Source organism: Metopolophium dirhodum, chromosome 1 (assembly GCF_019925205.1).
Source record: "Metopolophium dirhodum isolate CAU chromosome 1, ASM1992520v1, whole genome shotgun sequence".
NCBI classification, from domain to species: domain Eukaryota; kingdom Metazoa; phylum Arthropoda; class Insecta; order Hemiptera; family Aphididae; genus Metopolophium; species Metopolophium dirhodum.
In genome coordinates, this window is record NC_083560.1 from 73,358,672 (window position 1) to 73,372,564 (window position 13,893).

The 13,893-nt window shown below is 27.5% G+C and overlaps 1 protein-coding gene across 3 annotated transcripts in view; it reads right to left on the bottom strand.

Annotated features, from left to right (window-relative positions):
* LOC132953588 (uncharacterized) overlaps positions 1-12,445 on the bottom strand; it is a 30,191-nt gene extending 17,746 nt beyond the window's left edge. Inside the window, exons 1-2 of one of the 3 annotated variants that reach the window (XM_060999882.1) lie at positions 12,265-12,445; positions 12,037-12,131 (exon numbers count right to left, since the gene is read on the bottom strand). Coding sequence is in view for 1 of the 3 variants with exons in the window: in XM_060998875.1 (XP_060854858.1) it covers positions 2,084-2,124 (41 nt within the window). In the remaining 2 variants the exon portion in view is untranslated. Of the gene's footprint in view, positions 1-2,083; positions 4,235-12,036; positions 12,132-12,233 lie in introns of those variants that run through there. The other 2 variants (XM_061000494.1, XM_060998875.1) reach the window with 2 other exon arrangements.
* Positions 12,446-13,893: the final 1,448 nt, after the last annotated feature.

The following is a 13,893-nucleotide window of genomic DNA, read 5'->3' on the forward strand; positions in this document are numbered from 1 at the left end:
TATTGAATATTTGATTCACTATTATAGAAAAAACAACAATGCATACAAATACACAATACAATGTAGCTTATACTAGCTTATAAATAACATACATTTATGTATTTATTTATTTATTATAATAGCAATTTTTTTCAAGATTAAACTGATGTTAAACTAATATACTTATTATATGGCCATAATGTAGGTACATATAGGTATGTATAATGTGACTTTTTATTTAAAGTATTAACTATTAATGAGTAGGTATAATGAATTATTTAATTTTTCAATGAAATAATTAATTATTCATAGTATTGTATAGGTATATAATATGTATATATTTTAAGAGTAGGTAGGTAGGTACAGCATTCCAAAAGAGCTACGTAGGTAAAATTAATTTTTTCACACAATGTATGTAACTCAAGTGCATCATATATAACTACTATTAATCGGCCGTGGATAAAAAAATATATCCACAGAAATTAATAATAAAAACATAACAATTTTTATCTACAATAATTTGTTGCATTTATTAAATCCAATTTTAATATTATGAAAGATTAAAAAAAACATACAAAAATTTATTATAAATTATAATACATATTATTTTGTTTGTTATAATATGTTATTGTTATTGTTATTAGTAGGTAATTATAATTGCTACCTATATATTATATTGAAATAAAACTATATAGGTAGTTATGTGTAAAAATGTTTCTTTATACTTTACAGATATTTACATCGTACCTATTATAGACTTTTCAATCCTTTCTTATACCTGCTACCTATATTATAGAACAATATATTATCATGAATAATATTTATTATTTATTTTTGAATAGAACATTTAATTAAAACACGTTAATTTTTAAAATAATAACGTCTATCTTCCATTTATTTTTTTTCAAATCTATGATTTCGATGGCTATATAGATAATACTAAATACAGTTATACGACCATTTTATTGTTAACAAAGACAAGCCAAACCTAAGGAAAGAGAGAGCTAATGAATAACGTGACGGGTCACGTTATAGTATGTGGAAAAACGTACAAATTCTTAGCGAATTACGTGATAATTATATCGCGAGTAAATATTGTTTTGTGAAATATGTATGCTCATTGTTCTTACAGAAGATAAAACTTTTGTGTAGATTGGAATTTAAACAAAAATTATGAATTAATGAATATAATAGGTATATACGAAAACGAATACTATACAGATAAGTCAGTTTTGGAATATTCCTGTAGGTACCAGTGGTGGTTTTGGAGGTGCAGCAAGTGAGACGGATTCTCACCTAAAATTTTAAAGTAAATAATACTCGAAAAGTATACTTTTTTGCTCACCGATAGCACATATTTCTATAGTAATTTTTAACCTATTTATGATTTTATTTGAGAAAAAAATCCTCTTTACGAAGTTTATTAATATGAATATTATGAATTATCATTTATTAATTTATTATATATTTATATTTTGTATAATTTCGTGTTTATTACCAAAAATAGCGATAAACTGATTAGAAATGCTCGAAATATTTATTACGTAAACACACGCTGGTGTTTCAGCCGGCAGCAATATTCCGATGACGTCAGATAGCCCGCAGTTCAACACATAACCAGTTGTTATTAATTTTTTACAGCCGGGACAGCCTTAATTAAACCGTTGTAATATTAATTTATATTTATGTTCTGTTCTGTGTTGTTTCGTTTAAATTGGTTTACGCGTGCTGCCGTGCTTTTTATTGAACATTAATTACTCTGGTTACTGATAGATTTTTGTTATGAAAGGGGGGACTTATTATACATGAGTATTGAGTCGCCTCACCTAAAAATACTACAAAAACCGCCACTGGTAGGTACCTAATTTTTCAGAAAATTGTGAATAGTTGCCGATTAACCCATTGGCCATTATAAGACTTAATTTTTATCGGTGACTATTAAATTATATTTTAACTGAATTAAAAATATCTCAAAAAAATTTACCAAAATGTTTGTTATTTTGCTTACGATAAAGTTAATACATTTTGTGTTAATATTAACTTAAGTTAATACAAAATTAAAAAACGTTCCTTTGCAATTATTAATTAAATATTTTTTAGATACCTCTTATTATAGTCTCGCGATGACAGCCGTGTGTGCCACATCGTAAATACATCGCTCTTCGTATAATCCGTTATATCATAAATTAATCACGATAATTTTTCTTCATTTAAAAACCAAAAAAATCGTTTTAACATCATCAATACAGCAATTACCATTACGCCGTATTGGAAAGGCAAAATCCGATACAACAGAGAAATTAGTGACAATTTTAGTTAAATATTACTCGGGCGTTGGATCACTTAGTGTCGTCACCCAAACTGTTGTTATATCTACAATTCCAAAGTAATTCACAATAATCTTATCGCTCTAGAGCGGTACCTCGTGAAAAGCCATAAGTACTTCCACTGATAATTCCAAAATTACGAGTACAGAGCGTGCCAAATAGTAATATTAATTCGCCAACCAATACATCCAACTCTACAAATTATAATTGAAGGCTCCATCACTATCGGTCTCCACCAATATTTATTAAAGATGTAAATAACTTCGACCTACTTTGTAATAAAATCAACGAGTTACTCAGTGATGATGATAAATTTATGTGTAAAAGATCAATAAATGGTATAAAACTAACCACCAATACGTCAAATGCATACAGATTACAGAGTAATTATCAAATTCCTACAAGAATGCGTAAAGCTCAACATCATACATATCAACTTAAACAGTAAAGGACGTTCAGAGTCGTTGTCAGGAACCTACACCACTCTACCGAAATACAAAACATAAACGATGAATTAGAAGGTCATGGTTTCATAGTTATAGAAACATAAACAATGTATTTACTCTAAAAACAAACCAAACAAAAAGTACAACTTTTCTTTGTAGACCTAGAACTTGCACCCAATAATCTTGACATATTCAATTATATTCATATATTCTATATGTTAGACAAAAATAAAAGTAGAAGGAACCACATGTCAAAAAAGAATTAGCGCAATATCAAAATGTCAAAATTATGGCCACACTAAAAAATACTGCAACCACTCTCCCAAATGTGTTAAATGTGGTAATGAACATTTAAATGAAAACTTTAAAAAAACCTCAACATCAACCACCAACGTCGCCCTCTGCAGTGGTGAACACACGGTTATCTTCAGAGGATGTCCTAAACACAAAGAACTCTCATTTTTATACACTTGAACTCTGGTGTATCAGTGGATATTTTCTCTTATGTGAAAAAACTCTTGTTATCAAATTTACTTATTGTATTATTAAATATAGATTGTAAATAATAAAAAAAAAATAAAACAAAAAAAGATGTCTACCTATTATCTAGCTATCTATATAATATATAAAAGACAAAAATGTTTGTACCCGACTACAAGTGTCCTTTATGGATTCCTAAACCGTTCATCCAATTGCAGTGACATTTGGTACAGAGATAGATTAGATCTCGGGAAAGAATATAGGCTACATTTTGCCGAAAAACAGATCGTAAATAAGAAGTCCAACCAGTGGAGGTTCTCAAACAGGGATTTTGAGATTATTATTATTATTAAGGTGAAAAGCCTGTGTATTTTAGTACAGAGTGTAGCAAGTTCGAATCACGGTTTTGGTGAACCAATTTTTTTGCATTTTTTGATACTATAGAGTTAAATTATACACTTATGTACGCACCACGTGGGGTCCGCGATCTTTCACAGGTAGATTGCCTACCTAATAAGCGATAATATACTGCTAATATATACTGCTCGCATAATCAGAAAAACCTAGTAATAGCAACGCAATCAACGCATAAAATTTCAAATAAATAGTATTGGTAAGGTTATAGATAAGATATATAAATATATTTAATTCGTGATCGTTCTTAACGTTTGTTAAATATGTTAGAAATTGTTATGAGGTAAGTGGTGTAAATTGATAATATATTATAGTTGAGTATTGTTCCTACTTCCCGGAATATCTGCTCAGTACATAGAACATTGCACGTCTATATATCCTATGTATGCAAACGTATTTTATATTAATTATAAGTTATAGTTGATGAAAAAAAAGTATGAATATAATACAATATCGTTAATAATTATTACCTGATAATGGTGTTTATACTATAATATTTAGGTATCTAATTAAATTATCAAAAATAAAATACAGTTATGATTCATGAAGTAGATAACTCCTGGGTAAGTAGGTATGAAGGTACGTTGCTGGAATCTAAAAATCACATCAAATCGAACATCAATTTTTATAATTGTATAGAAAATAATTATATTTTTACATTTATAATAATAATATTAGAATAATCTAATTAACCATCAATATTTTTAATTAAAATATTATATGTTAATACTTAATTTGTTTTTAATTTTCACTAGCTCATAAACAATACAATAGTTTTCCTAAAAACTTTAAAAATATAGAATCTTGAACAATTAATATATGTCTTATTTTGAAAAGTGTTTTAATGAGATTCAATTTATTAATAGCTTAATAGTTGAAATACTTAAAGAACATAAGACCATTAAGAGGACGCCACATCCGCATGCCGTGTTGTTTTCATCTTACAAACGTACAAAATGGTAAATAGTATACTAAATTGTAATTCATTATTTCACAGTAATCCATTTTAATAATTTTGATTGATTCGCTACTCCGTTATATTATTATTTAAATAATAGTACCTTATGTGATTTTAAATAGTATCTACTTATAGACCTATGTCTAGTTTCTACACAGTACTAAGTTGGAAGGTTCGATTTATACATTAAAATTTAAATAGAATATAAATCATTTATATAATAACCATGATAATTTATAACAAATCGCACAGTTTGTTCAAAAATAATAAAACCATTTATACAAACTATAATTTAATTTATTAAAATAATTTTTTGATCAATAATTTTTTTTTAAATATAAATTTATATCTAAACGTCCTTATATATACAATACAACTTTTAAAAAAATGGGCAAGTGGGTGTCGCTTTGCTGTACAGTAGGTTACAATTGGATCACTGTAATGGATGATGTTAAATTTGAATTCAATTATATAATATCATTGTATACAAAAAACGATTCTGAGCGAAGATGGTTAGTCAGCCTATGATATTACTAAGTATGTACAGGGTGTATCAAAAGTCTTCATCCGATTTCAAAAATATATATTTATTTTAAAAATAAAGATATAAAATTATTTACCTACTTACGAGGAACCTTGTTTTACATTTTTAATCTTTAGCTATGTTGAACATTTTATAATTTTTTAACTACTAAATAATATGTAAATTTTAAATTTTAAATTTGAACTAACTTTAAATGTTTATGAAAGAAACTGTGTTTATGTATTTTCATATTTTTTTACTGCTATTATAACAATAAATTAAGAGACTTCTATTACATTTCCACCCTTTTAGACTCAACAAATAAAATTTTATTGATATTTCATATTTATAGGAAATAAAACTAAAAAAATTGAGAGTTGATTATGCTCGTAAACAGCTCGAAAAGAATCAAAATGTTTTAAAGATTTTATCAAGTATAGGAATTGATAAAATAAACAGATGGTGTAAATTTCAAGTATCTACGTATATATGTGAATCGAGTGAGTATCCAATATTGTAAAAATTTTAATTTCGATCGCTCATAAAAATTTAATTTGACATTCCGATAGACATTTTTTTTTAAATTAAAGTATAAAAACTTTTAAGAAATCTTGAATTACATTTTCAATAATCTTAGATTGAAAAGGAAATATTTTTATGTATTTCTAACTCAAAATAATTTGCACGTTTTTGTGATAATTACGTTTTTTGTAAAAATTTTAATTTTAAATGCTTATAAAAAAAAATTGTGATAATATGTATTTTTAATATTTTTCAACTGGTATTGTAACAATATATTAGAAGTCTTGTATTAATTTTGAAAATGTTATGATGTATAGCAAATGCTAATATAAACAATTCAGTGAAAATTTCACGTTATCACTATGGTCGTTTGTTTTAGAATTACACTAAAAACCAAAAATGATTTTGCCAAAAACTGATTTTGAGTAAAAATTCTGTTTTTCTCGTGCACAAACTAGATTCACTTTCCCGTCAAACAAAATACTGAAGTTGAAAATCGACTACTATTATAGTGTACACAGTCACTAAGACATAAAAAAAATAAATGAATTAATAAGAAAAAACACACTTCATTATAAAATCAATACGTTCATCGCTCCACTCAGAATATAAAAGCTACCAATAAAAATCAGATTCGTCGTCACATTGTATCATGTTTATCATCTGATAAATTATTTGAAAATATAAAAATACATTGTTAAATATTAATTTTTAATTTTTTAACACATAAAATGTTTTAAAAAATTTCTATTGAAATACAAATACCCTACCTATATTATATAATTCTGATTACGGCTTATGATTACGGCAAAAATTAAAACTGTGCGTAAAATATTCGAGACGAGGTACATCCATGACTGAACGAAAAATAATATGTGTCCGATGTATAATGACAATATGACATCAATATTTCCAAACATTATCAGTAATTTAAAACTATATATATATAAGATACGGGCGATATGGCTTAATGGCAACCGGTTTCCTAAACAACGCCGCTAATATAGATTCTGCGGAATTTATAAGTAAAAACGTTGTAATTTAAACAAAACTTACGACAATCTTTCTAAGCAAACTGTGGTTACGGCGTTTTTGCTAAGCACCGATTATATTTTATTACTATTGCGGCAATATTGTTTTTTTATGAACATAAAATTCTGGATAAATAATCATAGTTATGGCATTTTTGTTTAGGAAAAACATGTAAAACTATAATATTAAACGTAATACAGTATTATCTAATTTTTTTTTTTCGATTTACTGCGTTTTTTTCTTAGGACGGGGCAGTATACCTCTCTAAACATACCTAATGGCTAATATTATGTATTTATTATAAATGTAATTTTTTAACATTATTGACCAAACTTACTTTTATGATTTAATATCTTAACGAAAGAACCGGTTCATGTAATTCTTGCGATCTTCTTCTGTTTCGCGGACTCTACGAGCTTCTTCAGTTTCACGAATTCTTTTTTCTGCTAGGTATTCTTGTTCTTCTTCAAGAGATGGTGCAGAAAACTCAAGAATTCGCTCTTCTACCGGCATACTCTCAAGGAAAGTCATTAATCTATACATTTCGGGATGATGCATGACCTCCTCATTGGATAGGTTAGATGGTTCTCGTGCCAATGAAATCCTTACTCTGCGGAACACATGAGTGACGACGTTTTTGTCCCCAGCCGCTCTATGGGACTTGGATACAATACCCGGCATGGCTAACGGTCCAGTGACAGTACTGTCTTACATACAATAATATAATACAATGTATCACTATTTAAAATGTAATCATTACATTAATAACCATTATATTTAATCAAACATTTTATTTATTTGTGATCAAAGAAATGAGTGATTATACCTATTATAATTTATATTCACGTGTCTTACGTATAGGTATATTATCACTGTGATTTATAGGTTCTAGACATAAAGATATATACATGACATCTTAAATATTTACAAACAAACTACTTAAAAATTCCCGTTTATTATTAATGTTTTGTTGTACACCTATACCTACCTATTTTTGATATATTTGATATTTTAACATTGATTTAAAACTAACGTGATAAAATGCGATACAAATATTAACAAAACTCAAATACTATACCAAAATTGTATAACTATATAGTCGTATGGATAAATAAAAGTTTTTTATTTTTGTACAATATTCTTTTTACTTTAATAATATTATTTTTATTTTTATTTATGTACCTTATGTATAATTGTTAACTCTACCTGAAATGTAATACATGATAATATATTGTTCACTTCTAATAACTGTTAAATTTAAAATATATTCAAAATTGACGAATCCTGTATTATGTATTAATGTGAATGTACTGCAGTAAAAATAAAAGATATAATATTTTACCACTACAGGTATGAAAAAAAATAAAAAAATATGTTAAAACTAAACTAATAACTATACTAAATTGATTCTTTCTTAAAACATTTTTAACTGGCATTCACCGCTATATGCAATAGATTTCTTACCAACAAATAAATCATATACTGAATCCCTTTTATTGTAACAATAGGTATACCTATTACCTACTACAAAATACTAAACAGCCTATACAATCACGAGTACATTTTATTATAATGTATCTCTTTAGAATTTACATATTATAGTAAAAAATCGCTAAAATGTATTAGATATACCTCATATACCCATATATTAAAAGGATGTTTAAAAAATTTAAAAGACTAAAGGTTTAATATAAAATCCAAATTTATTATCATTTGGAATCATACAGCACTATGTACATTGTGTATATCGTAGCAAACCTATTAACTATTAATTGAAATTATATTGTATTCAGGTAGAGTTAGATCGTCACCCGGTATTATGATTGCACATAGTATTATTTTCTATCAATATACAATTTGCGCCCATCAAGTGACACATAACAGTACTTAGGTACTTATAGCCTATAGGCATACAAGTGTAAAGTAAATATAATTTTTAATCTAAAGATTAATTAAGTATATGAGTTATCTATATTTATTTTTATAATTTAATTTTTTCAATTTAAAATAGTTATATTTTACGTCATCAAATATTTTAGTACAATAGTACCTATTAAGTCAATAGTCAATATTTTTGTTTTATAGCGATATATTAAGCAGATTATGTTAAGAAAATTTTAGTGAATATGATAAGTTTACCCATTACATATTATAGAATTACTCGATGAAATCGCAAATTACTGTATGTTTGTAATCTGTATAGGTATTTTAGTAGGTACCTATACTTATATAATCTTTATTTAACCTCCAATTTTATGATACCTATTAAATGTGTTATTTATCTATGTCATAGATACTTCTCATATTCAGTTAGTTTAAAATAGTTACACATCTAGGTAGATAGCTACTAAGATACCTACTAGGTACATACAAAAATGTATTAAATATACCTACTTTATGAGCATATGACTTCAACCATTTCGCATTTACACCTATGATACCTATAACCATTTAGTTGTACAGTAATGACTTTTCTATAAAAACGTCTTAATAGGTACCTATACTATTATTTATTTTATAATGTAGCCTTTAAGTACTAAAATCTTTTTATAGGCAAATTTATATTATTATGTTAGAAGTACAAAAAAACTAGGGTTTAGTTCATAATATTATGGAATATAAATTATAATTATTGATTACTAAAATTGTGTTTTTAATATTGTGGGCACCTACCTATTTATACTTCTACTATTATTATTTTCAATTTTTAATATCTTTTTAAATGTCTTAATTAAAAATCTATTGATTTTTTTAAATGTATTCACAATATTGTCAATACCTATGTCTCCATTATTATTTTTATTCATGATTAAAATTATGATTTAAGAAATTTAAACATCGGATAATCGTTGTTTCGTATAATCAATACAGATAATATGGAAATAATAGCTAAGATCCCGTTTTAATATTTTAATTGAACTTCCGGGGACAAAATGTAAAATAGGCTTATTTACCAACACAAATAATAGGAATTTAACTTACTATTTCCTATTACTAATTTACATATAGCCGTATAGAGAACTATAGTTTTATTATTTTTTATCTTGTTTCAGTGAGATAATTATATATATACAGAATAGGTATTACGTTATAATATTATTTCGTTTTTTATTTTTATTCGTTTCTATAATATTGCGTGAAATAAAAATAATTTTGTTCTACCAAACTACTAGGTAACGAATAAAAATTATAAGTACGTGCATTTTATTGTACAGTATTTGAGCATATTTTAGTAAAACTAATTAACAACAAACTGCAAATACAGTAAGACGTCGATAATTATTCAAATTTACCAAAATGGTGAATATTGTATTAAGTTTAGGACCACAAGACGTCACAACCGTAATACACACATACATTGCAGTGGCGCATATAGAAGGACTTAAGGAGTATGGAGATGATTTCCTCAGGTAGTACTTTTTAAGAGTTTATGTAGCAAATTTTATTAAAATGGCACATTTGTCCTAACATACTTTTATAACTAAAAGAAAAAGAACCAATAAGCAAGTCATTAGTCATAAGTAGAAATTCAATTATAATTTATTTGTAGGTACTCGTGTTGTACATATTTTGTGTGAATATATTAAAAATTAAATCATGGATTTAAAATAGGGACCTATGTCCAAGTATATTGGATGAAAATTATTATAGTTATACTTATATAGTATACTTATTTTTTAAAAGGTTAATGGTGTAATAATTTATGTTTATGCATCCAACACCAGTTCATCACGCAATTGAATGATTTTGTTTATTATGTTCAACAAAATAGGTTTTTTCTAGTAATGGTGGTAATAACTAATAACAGTATTACGAGAAAACTGTCGGAATTTCATGTATAAAATAGGTATTTTAAACAAATTGTAACAAAAGTTATAACTAGAGTAGGTAAAACAATTTTAAATACGCCACTAACCCTAAACTTTCCCTCAATACGCACAAACTGAAATAAATCTTGTTAAAAAAAAAAAAAAAACACTAACACTTTAAGGTAATAAAAAGGACAATAGACATGGAAATTAAATTTAGGTATTTCTGTAAATAATGGATAAAATATGTATGAATTTAGTTGCATTATACATTTTTGGTTTTAACGATATAGTGACAGGTTATCGACATCCCACCGTACGCTGCTTATTTATAAATACAAAAATATATTAGTTAATACTTAATAGTAGATAAGTAATATTATACCAGCTACGTCTGTAGACTGTATAGTGTACGTAGACGTAAAAAATCGTGTGAAGCACACTATTTCTATACTAATGAACCATCTATGAAATCTAATATTGTCGTAGATACTGAATGATACAATCCAACCGAAGCAAAACATTACTAATACATATAATATTGTAATAAATATACCATAGGCGCACACTTCAATGTAGGGCGGTGGTTGGTGGGTCGATGGTGGTGGGTGGGGGGTACTCCTTCGATTATTTCCAATCTTGTGAACGTGACACAGCTGCGCATTAAGGATCAGCGTGTGAACGGAGGCAAAACTATTTGCCACCCCATAGAGTTCGAGGTCACAGTTAAAGTGTCTTTAAAATAGTTTAGCACTGTGAAAACTTTGTTCTCGCAATGCTAGGAATTATCCATTATTTTGTGAATTGTTTTTATGTATGGCAGACTGCAGTACTTATACGTTTTAGATATTATAAGAAATATTTTCTTGTCATGAAACATTAACACGTTATATTCTTTATTTATCTACAAATTATAAAGTAAAATAAACATTTTCACTCTGAACTTAAATCAATTTCAATATATATATATATAATATATTAAATAAAAAAAATCTATGTTAATTAATAATTAGTAATTGCTGTTATTTATTCACAACAATTAAACATAAAATATTAATAATTATATTTTAACTAGATCATTTTTTTTTAACTTTTAAGCGTACAAACGGTTGTATTTATTCATTACGGCCGAGGACATAATAATTTAATCAAATAAAAATCGATAAAAACAATTAGTTTTACTTGTAATATTTTTTTTTAAGCTCAGTATTTTTAACCTCCTAATATTGATCAATGCGCGAGTCTTCAAAAAATTGCCACTCCCTAAAATCATCTATAAAGTGCCTATTTTGCCCCCCCCCCCCCCATCCCCTCGTGATGGGCCTCTGACGATACACATATTGTGCAGTACCTACGTGACTTTACAGCTCCCAGCCTCCCCGTTGTGCGCCTACGATATAATATATAATATATTATACGCACCACGGTACCAAAAATAGCGTAGGTATAAGTGGTATAACCTACACAATATTATTTTACTATACAAGGCATAATAATATTATAATATGTACGACAACGGTGTCAGGCGCCGTAGCGGCAAATTTACCTGCAACGATGGTGTGTATTTATTACCGTGTGCTAGTTACAACGGTCTATAATAATGGCACGTCGGTGGCGGCGGCGAGTGGCAAATCGGCTGGCCTATAATAATAATAATAATAATAACACAATAATGATAATGATGATGACAATAAGTACTTCTATATAATTTAATATATTATGTGCAAAAAACTGTTTATTTACATTGAAAAAAAAAAAAATGAATAATACGCACTGCGGACAATCTGCAGCAGTCGGTGGCGAGGCCGCGTGAAATACGGAATTGCGATCGTCGCGTATAATATTGTATTATTGCTGCGCGTGTGTATCAAACCGCTGCGGGTTATCAAAGAATAATAAACGAATAATAATATTATTTCGGCCGTCCTGCGGGGGCGCAGTTTCGCATCTGCGCTATTATACCGATAGTCGCGCCTGTTTCCCGTAGCAACTGATTCATGTTGCCGCCGCCGCCTCCGCCGGTTTATCATCGAGTCCTATCCTAGCGGCGGATCGATATGATATTATTGTTTGTGTGTGTGTGTGTGTGTGTGTGTGTGTGTGTGTGTGTAGTGTGTGTACTTATACTTATATATAATGACATTATGTCTTTTGTGTCAAATGCCGGTCGTGTCCGCCGAGTATAATATATAGCAGAGAAGAACATATATTATTATAATCATATATTATAATAAGTACGTCGCTTTGGCGCAAACGAATAACATAATACTATTATGTACTTACGTATTTATGCGCGTAGTTCATTACTCGTCCTTATTTATCGATCAGCGTTTTTGTTTTTGTATTCCTTCGTCATATTGTAGTATACATTACATACGTGCAATAATAATTAATAGTACATTTTTATTTTAAAATTTTTTTATTTTAACATTATAATAAAATCGTCAATCTGTTATTTATCACATTAAGACAGTAATTAGGGTTCAATGTATAACAATAAAAATAGACATTATATAATATTAATGTAAATAATGAAGCACACGCGAATCACCCATATCGATAATACCTCCAAATTTTTATTCATATCACCTGGCTATTATACAGGTATACGGGTATACCAAATATAGTGTCTTGGTGACTGAACGACTATTAAACACCTATTGGGTATTGATGAAATGTACACACCACGTAATTTCAAAAATCGTGAGATGAAGAACGCATATCTATCCAACCCCTCCTCATAACTAATTCAAAATTTGGTCGTGCAAATTCACGCTAACAACGTGCTGAGTATTTCCCAAAACAAAATAATTGTATATATTATTATGAATTAATATGAAAATTAACAGTATCAATAATAATTTCATAATTTTAACAATTATATAAAATAAAAAGTCCCCTTGGTTAGATTTTTTAAATTTTGACTGTGGTTGATTAATGGTTTTTTATAAAGTTTAAACTATGGAAGACACTTATTCAATTATACATTCTCTGGACCAAAATTTACCAGACTAATCTTAATTCCAGTTCTTCACACCTAATAAACACTGATATAATTTAGGTACCATTAATTTCGTCCATACTCAATTTATTCTGGATTCGTCATTTAAAACATTATAATTTATTTTTGTTTAATTATTTTAATAATATTGGCCTTGGGGGCAATGTTTTTTTTTTATAAAATAAGAGTAACCAAATACAATTATTATCTTATAATGTGTATAGTGTAATGTGTATAGTGACTGGTATGCTTTTTTTACAATGGGTAAGCCTTCGATTAAAATGTAAAATAGATAGCGCTACTTAAATACAATATTTAAATGTTTTCAAATAATGTTTTTGGTACATAGATTTGTATTTTTATCTTTTTTTTTCAAATAAAAATGTTCTGAATTTTAACGAC